This window comes from Sturnira hondurensis, unplaced genomic scaffold, assembly GCF_014824575.4.
Source record: "Sturnira hondurensis isolate 20B ecotype Veracruz unplaced genomic scaffold, ASM1482457v3 Scaffold0004136, whole genome shotgun sequence".
Taxonomy (NCBI): Eukaryota; Metazoa; Chordata; class Mammalia; order Chiroptera; family Phyllostomidae; genus Sturnira; species Sturnira hondurensis.
In genome coordinates this window covers 38,476,699-38,493,608 of record NW_028076767.1, presented here as the reverse complement: position 1 = coordinate 38,493,608, position 16,910 = coordinate 38,476,699, and the positions used below count along the sequence as shown (strand labels likewise).

At 43.6% G+C, this 16,910-nt stretch overlaps 1 protein-coding gene across 1 annotated transcript in view; it reads right to left on the bottom strand.

Moving 5' to 3' along the window:
* PDE11A (phosphodiesterase 11A) overlaps positions 1 to 16,910 on the bottom strand; it is a 326,451-nt gene that overhangs the window by 53,734 nt on the left and 255,807 nt on the right. Inside the window, exons 14-15 of the mRNA XM_037044380.1 lie at positions 11,557 to 11,647; positions 8,071 to 8,171 (exon numbers count right to left, since the gene is read on the bottom strand). Of these exons, the coding sequence (XP_036900275.1) occupies positions 8,071 to 8,171; positions 11,557 to 11,647 (192 nt within the window). The remainder of the gene's footprint in view (positions 1 to 8,070; positions 8,172 to 11,556; positions 11,648 to 16,910) is intronic.

Sequence of the window (16,910 nt, the reverse complement as noted above, 5' to 3'; positions counted from 1 at the left end):
TAGTGGGCTCCTAATAAACATTTGTGGAATGAATGAATATGCCTGTTTGCATAAAAGTAGAAACATTCCCTGGCTGGTGTATCTCAGTGGATTGAGCGCGGGCCTGCGATCCACACCATCGCGGTTCGATTCCCAGTTAGGGCACATGCCTGGGTTGCAGGCCAGTTCCCAGTGGGGGACGCATGAAAGGTAACCATACATTGATATTTCTCTCCTTTTCTCCTACCCCTCCCCTCTAAAGATAAATAAATAAAATTAAAAAAATAAATAAATGTGTTTCCTGGTGTATTAAAAAAATAAAGTAGAAACATGTGTTAGGTTCCTATTGTATTTTTAAAAATGAGTTGTTCAAGATACTAATCCAATTTTTAAAAGGGTGGTCAGATGATGACTCCTAATAGTCCTAGATAATTTAGTACGTGTTGCTGTCATTATCAGATGCTTTTGGGAAATGCTACATATTGCATCCCTTTGGAAAGTCAAACACAAAGAAACTGATAGACTGAGCATTTTCCTAACTGCTGAGGAGTGGTTTGTAGAGCACAAAGGGACATGAAAAAAATTTCAATTTTTAGATTAGTCTGATTAATTAGGAAGCCAACCCAAAAGGCTTGGGGCACCGTTTGACTTATAATACCTGAGTTACTGGACTAATCGTAGGTTTCAATAGTGGTCTGAGGCAACGTGGCACAGAGACCGAGCACAGACAACTTGAGGACTTTGGGCACATTCTTACGCTTTCTGAGCCTCAATGTCCTTATCTATCGGATGGGGATAACAATATCTACCTCATAGGCTGATATGGGAATTCAGTCCCAAACAAGTTCATACCCTGAGAACGTGGGTCAGGCAGAGTGTCAGGTTTGGGGGTCCAGTGAATGAGATGTCTGTGTTCCCAGAGCTCCCATTTTAGTGGGGACACAGGAAGACACTGCCATGCCCAGAATAAGCTGGGCACACAGCAGGCACCTGGTAGATGAGAGACACAGTGTTACGTGATCACAACCTGTTGGGAAGCAATGCCGAACTGCACTTGCTACCTGATGGCAGCAGCCTCCAGGGCTGTGTTAAAGCTGAGGCATCTCCACCTTCTGATGTCCCAGCTTAGCTCCCCTGCGAGCAATGGGCCATCAGTTGCAGTCTCAGCTCCACCAGTCAGGCTCTGGGGCAGCCCTAGCTTGGCGCCTCTGTCCCTGGCCCCCAAATCTGCTGGGGGGACGGCAGGTAGGTGAATTGCTACGGCTCACTGCCTGGTGCACCTGGAACTGGACTTAGACATGGGCAGACTCAAGTTACCACCACCCTCAGTGCCCAAGTGTCCCCCACGGACTGGCCTCAGTCTCCCCATTGGCACGCTCAAACTCATGGTTATGTAATCTCGAGAGAATGGCAGAGTGGTTGAAACATTCTGGAGTCCAGTTACTTGGCCTCACTCAGCTTTACCAGTTAACGTTGTGAGCAACTTCCTGACTCTCCCCAAGCCTCAGTTTCCTCATGTATGTTTGGGGTCAAACATGACCCCTATTCTAATGGGACTGCTGTAAGTATGAAATGGGATGGTGTGCATATAAAGTTCCCAAGTAAGAATTCAGGAAATCTTGTTTTTATTGTTGTGAAAGCTGTGAAAACTGCAAAAGTTTTATGGGTGACCTGTGTTGACTTACATGCAGACAAATAGTGCGGGGCATGTGTGGCTTCCCTTTAAAGCTTCAACTCATAATCTTGGTTTGCCCATGCTCCATCTCTCCATCTCTCTGTCTCTCTGTCTCTCTGTCTCTCTCTCTTTCTGCAGACCCCAGCAAGTTTCATGTTTTATCATGTAAATTTCATTTAGTTTTCTGGCCGAATGATTCTTTTCTTTATAAGGTACTTTAAATGATTATCAAATTTAAATTATTTTCATTTTAATTATTTAGATCATTTAATCTTACTTATATAAATTACTAAGTTATCTTTCAAACAGGTCATCTCCTTTGACCACAGCAAGGGCCCTGGGGGACCAGTGTGGGTGATGTGCCAATCCCCAGACTGCTGACAAAGGGAGATTGAGTGAGTGACTCTCTTCAAGGCACATGGCTAGTTACTGATGAGGTATATCTAATTCCTGCCTGAGATGCCATAATTACTATTTAATTATCAAAGCCTTGTTCACTGCAGGGAATGAGAAATAGGCACAGAAATCCCTTTTAGAAAATCATTCAGCAGAAACTGGAATATGTTTTCAGTGAGTTGGAAAATCAGACTTAAGAATTAACTTCCACACTTAGGTTGTAAAGCCTAGGAATTCACACTGAGGTTTTTTTGTTCTACTGTGTTTTTTAAAAAAAACTTGTGAATTTATCTGTCACTTGTAGGAGAGGATCTTGGGGACACCTAAAAGCATTAGAAATTAAAGTTACAAGTTTTACTGGTTATTTTTAAAGAGGCTCCATGTTTCAAGGATTCTTACATCTTTCCCTATTGGCACACGACAGGAGATCCTGCCCCTCAGAATGAGCCCTAGCCCCTCTCCAAAAGGCCTGGGCCTCTTCTCCCTGACAGCCCTGGCCCTTTGTAGACAGCTTTCCCCTTCCTAGCAAAGGAAAGCAACGAGCTTCGTCATTAGTTGACCAAAGACGTGTCATGACTTTTGATGGAGTCATCAGGGCAGAAGAACCAACACTAGTCAGACTTCCTACGGGGCTGCCTCACAACCTCCTGGCCCATCCGTCCCCAGCCTTGCTGTTCCCACCAGCCAGTGCCTTGCTGGTCCTGCCTTGCCTTCTCCTCTCTGCCCTGTCATGGCTCTGCCTCCACATGCGGCACTGGATGCTGTAGGAATGCCCAGCCTTGGGCACAACGACGAGGAAATGGGAGGTCATTAACATCTGTGGATAACACTGACTGTTGGAAGAAGGAGGCCAGTGGAAAATGTGGAGGTGCAGCATATGAGATTTCTCAGACAATCTTTACTGGGTCAAACCTGGTCGACCACAGTGGTGACCAACAAGGGTCTGTGTCCTCACGACAGCTTCCCTACTCGCCATTTCACTGTCCCAGTGTTCCTGGTGTCACTTTTAAAATGAAACAACTGCCTGCAAGCCCTGTCTCCAGCGCTGCTTTGAGAGAGGGCACAGGGAACTCGTGCTGGGTTTTTTGTTAAGCCCAATTAGCGCACAGCTGTGAAGGTCACTATTGCCATGTAATTTAGTCCCAGCTCAAATGACAACTATTTCTTGACTTTTTCCATGAGAGAAGGAATACAGTGATTGTGGAAAAAGCCCCCAAAGAGGAATCGTTTTCTGGTCTCTGACACTTGCAAGATTTTGTGTTATTTTTTGCATAGTGTGAGTTGTATTTTAGCCACTAATTGTACATGACTCCAACTATACTAGTTAACCTTTTGAGTTTAGTACCTGATCTAAAAAAAAATTACATGACCTAGATTACATCATTTCTAACATCTCTTCCAGTTCCACACTATATAGTTGTGAAATAAAAGCATCTGGATGACAATTTGTAGGCGTTGCTTCTCTTTCATTAACCCTAGGGGTTGTTTGGGCTAAAAAGCAGGCAACATCTTAATGCACCTTTAGACAGGCAAGTGAATCAGCCTCTGAAGGTCTAGATGAGAGAATGAACGGCTATTCAGAACCTTAAAAAATAGTAACACTGACAAAAAGAGAACCAGCCAGCTTCTCTGGGAGTCAGCAAACATTAGCAAGGGCTGCGGCATTAAGATAAGAACAAAGTAATGAGAAAACGAGTTGCAACCAGCCTACTGGGTCCCAGTGGTCACTCAGTGATTCGTCACATCGCCAACAGGGCTTGATAAATGGACTCCAACTGCTGAGATTTTTTTCTCCCTCAGAAGTTACTTGGAAAGTTGGCTTGGAAAAACACTTCTACTTTGAGAAAAATAACAGAAAATCTTGCAAGTGTCAGAGTCAGGAAATAAAAACATTAAAGGGATACTTCCTCCCATAAATCCCAAATCAAGGAGCATCCATTCAGAAAAAGAGGGAAGATCACGATAGCTATGTCAAACACGAAAGCCACAGAATATGCTAAATAAATGGGCTATAAACAAATGAGATTGTAGATGTAAACATTTATGAGACAAGCAAGACATTTACAAGATATAAGACAGATAACCCACCCAGGTATTATCTCCATTTTATACATGAAGGAAAAGGGCTCAGAAAGGTGTATAATTTGATGACACACAGCTAGGTAGTAGCAGAGCTGTGATTTTAATTTTTAAAATACTTCAAAAATTAATAAAAAATTGTATTTATCAAAACAGAACATGCACATGGTTAACAAGTCAAACAGTACTAAAAAGCATTCAGTTGAACCTTGAATAACACAAGGGTTAGGGGTGCCAACCCCACACTGTCGGAAATCTGCATATAGCTTTTGACTCTCCCCAAACTTCCATTTTTCCCTGGGGGATTGGTTCCGGGACCCCTGCAGATACCACACCCTTCAGGTGCTCACGTCCCTCATATAAAATGGTGTCAAACAACATATACAGTCTGCCCTCTGCATCCTTGTAGTCTTAACAGAGGAGTGGAAACACTGGTTTAGACCCACAGTTGGTTAAATCTGGGGATGTGAAACCCACATACACAAAAGGCCAAGTGTGTTTATTGAAAAAAATCTGTATAAGTGGACCTGTGCAGTTCAAATCTGTGTCGTTCAAGGGTCAATTGTATAATAAAATAAAGTGGTGTTTTCAATATTGCTGCCTTATTATCCTTTGCCTGTATTTCCCAGTGCTTTCATTTGATTTTTTATTTTGGCAATTATGTTTTTAATTTTCAAGAGCTCTTTCTTCCTCTATAGCTGTCCCTATTGTTTTTGAAAGCTTCCTGTCTTTGTTTCATGGAGGTAGTATATTCCCTAAGGATATTAACAATAGCTCTTTTGCTTTCTTCCCTCCTTGTCTTCTCTGATTTCATTTTTTGGTTTGTTTCTCAGCCTCTGGGTTTCCCATGGGAGGCTCTCATCAATGCTATGTGACCCTTGTCATCCATTTGTGTGCAGCACCATGACTGGAAAAGGTTGAACTGGAGTCCTATGGGTGTGTCCCACACATACATTGCATGGGTCATATTTACACTAAAAATTATTTATTGTCGTCTGAAACGCACATTTAACTGAACTTCTTATACTTCCATTTGCTAAGTCTGACAATCTTCTAGGTTCTGGGTGACCGGACTGGGGGCTATGGGTTCTTAATGCAGAGACTCCTTCCATTGCCCTTCACCCCTTCCTCTGAGCTTGGCATCTCATCTGTACCTTGTACTTTTCCAGGTCCAGAGCTTTTTCTTTTATTTCTCCAGAGAATAAACCTTTAGCCTTCTCCAAATATAGGGGAAAGGGAGTTATTTGGCTATGTTGGTGGAAGACCTCGTGGGCCCTGAGTGTTCTACAAACAGACTTTCTAGTCATTGCCTTGTCTTAAGCTTTGAGTGTCAAATCCACTTTTCATGACACTTTTTGTCTCTAAGCCCCAAGCAACGTTCTGCAGGGCAAACTGGCTCACTTCTCAGAGCTGTCTTCCTCTGTGGGTCCTACTCTCCACCTCTGCTCTGTCAGATCAGTTACCATTCCTCAGTTGGCCTTCCATTTCCACAAGTGTATTGACACCTCTTATCAGTCATTAGGTGCCCCCCCCTCTCTTTTCCTTGCAGGTTTGTCCCTTAATTCCCCTTTAAATTCATTTGCCACTCAGTAAAGTTTCCAGAGGGAGCAGACATAAACACGTGGGCTCAGTGCACCAGGTATAATTAGAATGCCAGAGTAAAACGTAAACCCAGGCCAGTAATTCCAAGCCTTTCCTACTTTCACTATTACCATGTAACAACACCTTCACAGAAGCCAGCAATACGTATGTATGGCACAGACTGTCAGTTGTCTACTCCAATAGCTCTCCTCCTTTCCTTTCTTAATGACAGAAGCCCTGGTTTGTAGTGGGGCAATGATCACAGTCATGGGCTGCTTCGTGACAGAGATCTGTTCTGAGAAACGTGTCATTAGCTGATCCATCATGGTGTGAACATCACAGAGTGCACTTACACAAACCTAGGAGGCACAGCCCACTACACACCTAGGCTGGATGGTAAACCTAAGTCACATACGCCACCTCTTGTTGACCCAAATGTCGTTATGCAGCCCATGACCCTACCGAATAAAGGTTTCCTTTCCCAACCGTCCTTCCACTGAGGCCTGGCCAAATGACTAAATTCTGACCAATGAAATGTAAGTGGAAGTGTCAGGTGGGGTTTCTAGAAAACTCTCTTGAAAGATAACTTGCATCACCTTTTGGGCCCTTGTGTCTTTGTGTCCGTCCTCTTCCTGCCAGCTGGGATGCAGGTGGGCATTGAGTAGCTGTCTTGGGCTCAGCTGGAAGCTATGTGTTGAAGGTGGCAGCCCAGAAAGACAGAAGTAGTCTGGGTCCCTGCTGACTTAATGTAGTTACTCTGCCTGCTGTAGGTTGCTTATCTCCAGACTTTTTCTATGTGACAGAGAGGGAAGCCTCTGCTTTGGGGTATTTTGCCTCTTAGAATTGAACCTAATTCTAACTGGTACAACGCTGAAGTGCAGTAAGATTCCAAAGGGAGTGACATATGATTCCTAGGAAAGGTGGTCATAGTGATGAACCTTAAAGGATAGTTCAGCCAGGTGGGGAAGTGGAGGTATAGATTCCACGTAGGAACAGTAATGCGGTTCGGGCTCAAGGGGTGCTGTGTGTGTTCTCAAAGGGCAGAATGTAGGCCAGTCTGGTTGGAGTAGGCAAGTCATATGGGAGGGAAGTGGAAGGCAAGAATGAACAAAGGTTGACGGCAGGTTATGAAAGGCCTGGAAACTCAACCCAAGTTTAGAGGTTGCTTTGAGAGCAATGAAACCCCTAAAGGCTTTGAGATGGAAGTTGGAGATACCTGTCTAGAGTGTAAAGAAGAGTTAGAGTCAAGAATTTCAGAGTCTTCTATCACATTAAGGTACCATAGAGATGAAACCAGAGGAGTAAAGATACATAGAGAGAGAAGAACATGGGTTCAAGAACTCACACAAAGGAGCAAGGAGAAAAGAAACCCAGAAAAGATTCAGAAAGGGAGAGGGAGGAAGGAAACTGAATGTTGGGGAAGAAAAGAGAGTAGAAATTGAAGTAAAAGTCAATAAATGTTCAGACGTCTCAAAAAAGCTAGAAAATATCAGAAGTGAACAAAGAGCACTGAGTTTGGGGACAAGGAAGTCTCTGGTGACTTCTGAAAGTATAATTTGGTAGAATGTGAAAGTGGACACTGTTTTAAAGGTGAAAATGGGCATTAGGAAAACAAAGGTACTCATGTGCTCCATTTACTTTAAAAGGTAGTCAGCAAAAGAAAGGTGAACTGAAAAGCATTTAAAGATCTCCATGGGATCAAGTGAAAGAATTTTTTTAAGGAAGAGAAGTTGTTTGGTCTTGAAGAGGAAACTGTGCATTGCAGCAAAGGGAGAGATTTCCCGGCTCCCGAGAGGTGGCACCTGGTGGAGCAGGTCTCAGAGGAAGTGACAGGGATGGGATTTCCAGCTCAGATAGAGGCCTAAAACTGAAAAACGGGGGTGGGGGGTGGGGGTGGGGAGGGGGACAGCTTTCTGAGAAAGAGAGGTAGAGGAGAGGCAAGAAATGCAGGTTTGGATTTCTAGTCAACCTTTCAGCAACAAATCTTTTTCACCAGGATCATCAATACCATGATAGATCTGAAGAGAAATAATGGGCTAAATGAAATAGCAATGTGAGTCAGTCTCTAAAATAAACATGGCCATCACTTAGTTTCAGAGTCAAGAGTCCCAAACAGTGATCATAGAAGTGAAGAAAACTATAAATCTCATGATCGCAGCCCTGATTTTCTTCTCTTACAGACACCACCTTATTTAAGTTCATTTAGATGAGGGGAAAACCACAGGAAAAAAGTTTAGCTCGTTTACACATTGATTTCAGTGCTAGAACAACAGGCAACCCCCCAAAATGAACCTGAAAATTAATTGCAGGATGAAACATTACATGTCCATTTGTCAAATAGATCAAATGCCAATACCTACTCAAAGTACAGCGTGAGGTCTGTGGCCAATATTGACTGCTTCAAAAGCTGCATAAGGTCACTGTATTCCTTGGAGGACAAATTAGCAAAGATGTTGTGACCCTGTAACGAAAAGTAAAAAGTCACACACACAGAAAAACATTGAATCTGAGTTGTCGATTACATGTTTTTCATACACACACACACATGAACATGATAAAACCACTTTTAGAAAGCTTAATGAAATGTTGCACAAATACAAACAGATCCTCTGGCAAACATGGCAAAGCCAGAAAGTGGAATCATTTTGAGGAGGGCTACCAAAGGACACATATGACAGAGAAAACTCTAAAAAACAATGTTTGAACTTGTCTACTATGGGTATGTTTGTGCCAACAACTTCATTTGACTCTCCGTTTCCTGTGGAATTACTGAATGTAGAAGTTAACAAGATAGTTGGGAATCTCTAAGACCCTAAAATAAATACTAATTTCACGAATGAAGACTTGAGTTGGCATGTGGAAGTACTTGCTATAGCAACACATGACTTCAAGGAGAAAAAATACCAGAGCAGTGGTTCTTCACTGGGGGTGATTCGGTCAGCGGGAATGTCTGGCGGTGTTTCGAGACATTCTCGGTGGTCACACTGATGGGGGCCGGGGTGCTGCTGGCGTGCAGCGGGTGGAGGCCGGGGATGCTGCTGAACTCCCGACAGTGCGGGGGACAGCCTGCACAGCAGAGGGGAGCCTGGCTCGGGGTGCCTAAGTGTCTGACGTCAAGAAACCCTGTGCTAAACTGTGAAGATCCATCTTGGCGGACCGTGTGGCAGGTTAAATTCAGCATGTCGTCCCCAAACAGCTAGAACGTATATGATATTGTTCTTGGGACTGTAAAGATGACTTTTATCCGGGAAAACCTGCAGACACACCTGCATCTCCAGGCCTTCGAAAAAGCCCTCTTCATCAGAAAGTGTTTGGGCCACACTAGCAACTCCACGGTGTTTGTAGTGAAGTGAGTAACCCTTTGTCTAGTGACTGACAATCCACTTAATTTGCTTTGAAAGTCAGGACTTCTCATTTATCAGGTTTTCTTAGTATGAAATATGAACTCACAAACACGGGGCCTGGGCTGCCTGAGAATACAACAAGAGGGATATTAATTCTTTCATGGAACCAGAATATCAATTAGTAAATTACTGCCTACAAGGGACCAGATGATAATTTGCTCCCCCGAGCTAATGTATCTCATTGGGTGAACCTGCCACTCCTTAAAGACTAGAATATATCGGTTCCACATGGGACCAGGTCCAATATTAATAGTAAGTTTCAAATGAAATCTTCCAGACCCCTAATTCGGCCATTAAGAAGGAGACAAGTAGCTAAAGGAATGCCACACCGTACCTCTGCCTGGGTTTCTTTGCCTGAGCCTTGCCCTCAGATCAACTACAGGCTGGCGCACTGGGGCCTGGGAACCAGTGGGTGCAAGCTAAGGACAAGTAGCTACGGGGACCCAGCCACACATGCAGTATCTCCCAGTGAAAGAAGTACAGGCACTCCTTGTTTTATTGTGCTTTGCTTCATCATGTTTTACAGATATTGTGGGTTTTTTACAAACCAAAGGCAAGACCCTCCACCTGCAAAAAGGTTGCAACTCGCTTTATTGCGGTGGCCTGGAACTGAACCCATGATATCTCTGAGGGCTGCCTGTAGAGCTGTTACGAGCCAGTTACATAAAACCCAGGAGACAGGTGGTCTGAATGCGAGAATCTCAACTGTTTTGTGAGAGTGCATCTCACTAGCACTTTCAGAGGATGTATAGTACCTAACACAGTGCACAGCTAACAGAGACAAAGCTGGCCACATCAGCCTCCATCCTCCATTTGCAATCGGTGTATTGTTTACATGCAGACTTGTCTTCTCCCCTGCCCTGAGAGCCTGGTCCCTGAAATGGATTTGTCTCCCTGAAACTCTGCTTTCATTCACTTAGGGAGAAGGGGGGTGTGGATGGAAAGAGAACCAAGTGGTGGGACAGAGTCTGGGGTGGTCTTGTGGGGCCATCCAAGCGCTCTGTGCCTGCTTCATTTGGAAAGCTGGGTGAGAGTGCCCTCCGCATGTCTGCCCCTCCGAGGGTCAGGTCAGAAGGGGATGGGGGAAGCGCCAGAGCAGGGCCTGCAGCACCAGTTGCCTCCTGCAGAGTAATAGCATCATCGTTATTCCGTGTTCTTCACAGAGAACTGTGGGTCCGCGGGGGTATTTTATTTGTAGGAAGACAAATTCTGAGCTAGTGGGGTTTGTTTGCCTAAACAAACAGATGACCGGAGCAAACTCTGACACCCTGTTTATACTCCCTGTTATTACGAAGGTGGGGCTCCTGGGGGTTGAGGCACACACCCATCCCATCACTATTGTAGAAACAGTAGCCCGAACCCCAGTTCCTCCTGTCCCACTTCCCTTTCCACAGCGCTGGGCTAAAACCCGTTTCCCAGGGGAACGCCTGAGCCCCGGGTGCCGGGGTGCTGGTTTCTGTCAGAGTTACCCAGGGCCTGACCCTGGAGGTTTCCGGTCTTCTCAGCTGAAACCCCACCTCTCCGGCGGCTCGCCCTTCCCCAGCCGCACTGCCAACCGTCCTTTATGGGGTCGAACAAGGCCTTCATGAGACTGCAAAAGACATGCTTTCTCAAGACAGGCTGGAGGAAAAAACCTCCATATTTAATGATGCTATTCCAGCAAAGCAGGGCCTTAATGAAGATAATAATAATAATTAATGGCACAGCTAGAGAACTGACAAATAATGAGGAACAGATGATCCCTTCCTGGCCTCACCAACAAAAGTCTGTACGCCTGCAGAAAATTAAACAGATCCTTTCCTGGCAATTGCAAAGTCGTTCATGCCTCCGCCAGAGTCAGTAGGGGTTCCTTTCTCCTTGGGGAGCTAAAACTATACGAGTACTTCCAAGTCCTGCAAACCCTGGTGCAGCAAAACGAGGCCCATGGCCCCAGCCTGGGTCTCAAGTTCGCTGCCGTTCTCACTTTCATACTGGTGCCCCTTGCAATTTTAAGGTTTTGTGTTTTTATAGATGTCTCAGTTGTGCTAGTAAAGTATGACTTTCTCACCCTGTTTCTGTTTCAACCATCTTTTAAAGCGGCTTTAGGTTTCACCAAATGGGAAATTTGGGCCACTCACTACCTGGATCCCATCCCTGTGTTTAGCGGGCTTCTGTGCCCCTGAGGAGGGTAAGACAGGCTTGAGGTGTCTCCGCTGCTAAGTGAATCTGGAAAACCCCCAAGGCAACAATGAAGCCCAACTGAATTGGCTCAGGAAGAATTTGAACCAGGTCCTTGGTCAGATGTCTAACTGAATTTTAAAAGCCACCAAAAAGGTCTAGTAGTTTGGCTTAAAAACTTTTGTTCCACCTCTCTCTGTCTAGCCACGGCACTACAAAGAGAGGGTAGAAACGATGCTTCATTGGTTTCCTGGCAAGGGGAGAGGTGGAGCACGAGGTGTGTACCTCACTTTGAAGGATCATCACAGCGTGGTTAAAGTGGTGGTGCTCCAAGGTGGCCGAGGTGCCGTAGAGCTGGGCCAGGGCGGAGCCACTCCTGAAAGAGGACAGAAGGGTCAGTGACTGGGCCCTTTACCTGTCAACAATGCCCCCACACCAGCTCTTGGGATCAAACTGCTTTTCTGGCTTTGGCAAAGGACCACGAGCAGATACATTTACAAGTAACTGCTTGTGTTGGTCACTAATCTACTAGGCAAACCTTTTGGGAACCTTCTATGTGTTAACCTCGATGCTGTGGATGATACGATACTGAGTAAGACACAGTCCCTGATTCTAAGAAATCTACAGATGAATAAGGGAAATGAGATGTGGTCACAGGGAAATCAAGGCACGTGACACAACAGAAACACCTCAGAAAATGTCCCAGGTCCAGTCAAAGTGCTTCGGGCGACCTGAGGACACAAGGCATAACTTCTGGCTCTGGGGATGAGGGTTGATTCCATAGGCTAAATCCTACACAGCCTCTGAGCGTCCGGAACAATGGTCTTACATGCAGTGTGTTTGACTGTCCATGGGAAAAGACCTTGCGAATATTTCGCTACTTTACATGCAAGGCTGACGAGCTTATACTGTGGTTTTCCAGCCCAGAGCCATGCTATGATAGCTCAGTGTAGAACTCTGGGAAGTTCCCTGGATTTGGAGTCAAACCTCAACTCTCGATCACAGCATGGGGCAGTTACTCGGTCTTATTAAGACTCAGTTTCTTTGTGTCTAAAAGTATGATAATATTAACTACTCACCTGTCGTTTATGCAAATACAATTAAATACTTGGCAGTGCCTATCAGTGCCTGTCATGCAGTAGATTGTGGTCTACATTAATTATTCATGAATAATTAAAACACAAAGACACTTCCACTGTAAATAAATATAATGGGAACTGATACCTCAAAGGATTATTTTGAATATCTTAAAATTTTACTTATGTGGAACAACCCATTCCTCAGCAATTTCAGTTTGGCCGAGTGTTCATTTAAATGCTTGAGTGTGCTCACTTCTAGGTCTTTTGGAACACAGGATTTAGAGCATTGAAAGAGTCAAGAGAGTTCCAGAGAATCCTAGGGTTTACAGCACAGTCATGGGATTTAGTTGAGGACTCATCCAGGTGTCTGTGTTCTTTCTTGCTCATTGTGGGGAGCTTGGACTTTGAAAAGGCAACTTGGTCTTAACTTGGAAGCACTGGAGACTGATGGCTCATGGTCTGCCCTGCTAGTGGGAGGAGCAGAGACTGCACTGAAGGGTAACGTGGCGGACTCGGGCATGAGCTGCCCTCCTTCTCCAGTGGGAGGCAGTCCAAGGGCATGGCCAGTTCAGGGGTGCCTTGAAAGACTCAGGGCTGACCACATATTGGAAAAACATAGCACGGTGATGTTCTGTAGGGATTATTATGAATAGGGCTAGTAAAAAGGGTGTGGAGATTTTAATCAGGCTTGTGTTATTTCTTTAAATCTTGTCTTAATCTATATCATTTAATGAGTGAACATTTGTTGGGCTAATCTTAGTAATCAGTGATTAATATTTAATGTTAGATGTTATTTTTTAAACATAGAGCTTATTTTTATGAAAATATATTTTTCAAAAAGCACAATGTATTGTGTCTTGACTATATTTGTCTTGGCCTTTAAAATTCTAAGATACTTCAAATTTACATGGGCTATTCATAGAGAGTTTATATGCATGTCACATCCAAATGCTTTGCATGGAGTATGTGCTTAAAAATAGTATTAGCTGCTTAGCTAATAAGCACACAGTGGTATGTCCAGAGATTCTAGTTAAAATTGGAAGCTTTGCAGTAATAAGTGGGTTAACATGTTTTATAACAGTGTTATTAACAATATTAGCTGTCATGAATAAGTACCTACTGTATTTTGCCATGTACAACATGCACCCACATTTTGGGGCCCAACTTTCAAGAAAAATACTTTTGTTTTAATTTTTTAATGCAATTTTTATGTATTTATATTTAGATACTTGTTTTTTACATTGTAAAATAATTTTAGCATTTAGTTTTGAACATACAGATATTGTTATTGCTTTCTAGAGTTACACTTTTAACACATAAGCATAAATTACAAACATTTATATAGATATGAAATTAGTACTACCCATGTATAATGTACATCCTTATTTTTCCCTCAAAAAATTTGAGCAAAAAAGTGTGCATTATACATGGCAACATACGGTATATGCACTAGGGAACAAATTGGCAACTTAGTACGTTATTTCATCTAGCCCTAACAACAGCCATGAAGCAGTGTGGTCCTTTCATTTTACAGATGAGGAAGCCCAAGGCTCAGAGAAGTTACATTACGTTTCCAAGGTGACAGAGCTAGTAAGTACAGGTTCTGGAATCTAAATTTGTAAGCTTCTTCTCATCACATAACTAGAAAGCTAATTATACCTTGCACATTTCTGATATTTGATTGTCAGTTTCTGTTGAGCTGGTTGTCATAAGTGAAAGAAGGCTAAAAACTTGAATTCAGAATTCTACTAGTGTAACTACTACCCATAGGCTCAGACCCCTGTGATTCGTCTCAACCAATCAGCTGTGCCAGCTGAGCCTGTGCTGGTGGGAATCCTGATAACAGGGTCAGTGATGTGAACTGGGGTCCAGATGCAAAATCCTGTCTCTTCCTTTATGGTGTTGGTTTAGCATCATAACTCACAAAGTTAAATCAGCTAGGTGATCATGACCACTTTGCATTTTCTTTTTTAAGTATGAGTAGGATGTTTCCTCCTTTAACTATGGAACAGCTTATAACGAAGACTCTGGAGGCCCCTATGCTGCGCCTCCCCTCTTCCCAAGGTCCACACGGCTTCCAAACTGCTGCATTCCCTCAGGAGGACTCTCAGGGTGTTGGTGCAATGCAGCCATCTGACTGTCTACAGTTTGGGCGTCTTCATCATCAGATTCCCTCTTGGCTCCCTTTTACAATTCCATCTTACATTATCCTCCCCCCACTCACACACACCATACTGAGCTAACCATTAAAATGTGTAGATTTGGTGACTGAACCAGACCAAAGCTATGAAACTGCCATGAAGACACTGTGATTCATTCCTTCATCCATCCCTCTGTTCATTCATTCTTTCAGGTGCTGGTGATCGTTAGGATGCCAGGCTGCAGGCAGGCGGAGTGCAAAGGTAAGACAGGGCTCTTCCCCTCGGGGAGCTCTCAGTCCCCTGGGATTGCGTGGGAGACCCTCACACTAACAGTGCTCACCTGTGTGGCCTCCTAGCACCAGACACATATGCCGTGAACCTTGCAGCACAGCGAGGGTGAAGTGCACGGTCATAAAACTTGATGTAAGTGGCAAAAAAGTATGTATCTGTTGGGATAAACTTTATCAAAAAATGTTCTACAAAATATGAGTTACTTGGAATGGCATTATGGGCAGAAATATAAAAAGACCCTATGGTCAAATGTGTTTGGGAAACTCTGGGTTTAAAAAGTTAAATGGTTTCTCCACTGCAGGATTTCCCAGTCTGTGAAAACAGGCACCGTGATTCTGCAGGAGGGAATCATAATGCACTGTATTAAACAATCTTAGTTAAAAGATTTTTTAAGGAGGCCATGTCTGTTCATGTGATATACTTTGTATAAAGGTATACTTCCATATTGCACATTAAAAAACCTAATCCAAATCCATCACATATGGAAAAAGTTGACTTTAACACCACATCTCATTTTAATTGTGGCAAGTGTATGCTTCATATAAGTAGTTTTGGGGCACATACACCTTAATAGTGAGAATATTATATATATTTATATATGTATGTATGGAGAGTGTGTGGAGACAGAAGAGAGAGAGGAAGGGAAGAGTCTCCAAATTCCATAAGCATAGGAATATTTTACATATTCATGATGCTTATTATGACCAGTTCATCCCATCACACCAAAGTTGTCTTTTTTTGCGGGGAAAACAGGCTGCACACTGAGGAGAAACTTATTAAAAAGAAAAGTCGAAGTGAAAGTACGTCCCTACACGCCTTCGGCGCTGTGCACAGGCACCAAAAACAAGCGCGCAAGGGGAGTGCACCTTTGTAACTTCCCTAGATACGCTCGAGCTTTGGACCGGAGACTTAACAGAAGGGTGCAGCCGTGGCTCACAGGAAACTTTAAAAAGGAAAACTATGAAAGGTAATTAGGAAATTGAGAACTGTTGGGAGGTGGCGAGGATTAGGCTGTCACGGCAGATTAATGTGCCCCGGGATCTCACTTCTGGGACCTGGCCGAAAGCGACAACATGGGTTTTCATTCCCCAGAAATGAGTAGAAGAGATTATGCTAGAAATGAATAGAAGAAGTCTCCTAGGAGAACGCCCCACAAAGCTGCTCGGTCCTGATATTTAATCATCAGGGGCAGCTGTAACAGAGAGGGGGATGAGTGCGAAAGGCTTTCCCTGGAGAAAACAGGAGAGAGGCGTTAACAGAGCGATTTCAAAGCCCCGTGGTATCCCCGCCCTCTCTACGTATTGATCATTCGTGGCACGTACTCCGACGCTTAAAAATTAAGACTAAAATATGAAAATGCAAAGGTTCACTTATCGGAAAGGCTAAGAGAATAAATCATACTCTGCTATAACTAAAGTCACAACTTTTTATTGTAGAGGCATTTTGCATTTTATATAGTAATTTGTCCCCGGCTAAATGTCTTCTGTTTTTTTATAGCCTTCTATAGGAAAAAAAGGTAGCATATGCTTTGCTTTACATAATAATTGGTGCATTTAAATTCCATTTCCAAATCACTTGAAAGGTTGAAATTAGACTGTGAATACGTTAAGGGAAGGGACTGTTGGCTGTACTTCTTTGTTCTGCCCACAATGCCTAGCCCAGCACCTTGCACACAGAAAACATGCAATTATTGGGAAATATCAAAGGAAATAAAGATGTAGATTTCTTCCTAGGGATTCTCTAAACCATGGCACACTTACTGGATAAATTTTATTCTAATCAATAAAAAGAGAGTTCTTTCACCATGTTGTAAAAGGTCGCTACCAGCCTTCACTGTCCAAGGAAATTTTAACTGAGGTTGGGTGGTGAGGGGTCCTCCCTGTCCCAAGTGCAGAAGGGACTCCGTGTGGTAGAGACAGGACTGATTGATGTCCCATTTCTTAATCAGGGTGAAGAAACGCGTCAGGTCGAGTGAGGTCAGGCAGATCTGATCACATGACTTGAGGGTGCAAAAATAAATAGAATAATAAAATTGAGTTCTAGTACTAGTGACTTAATACCTAACAGTTTTTGAAAACTGTTTAATCTTATGCAAGTAACCTAAGATTTGAGAATCTCCACTTCTGTT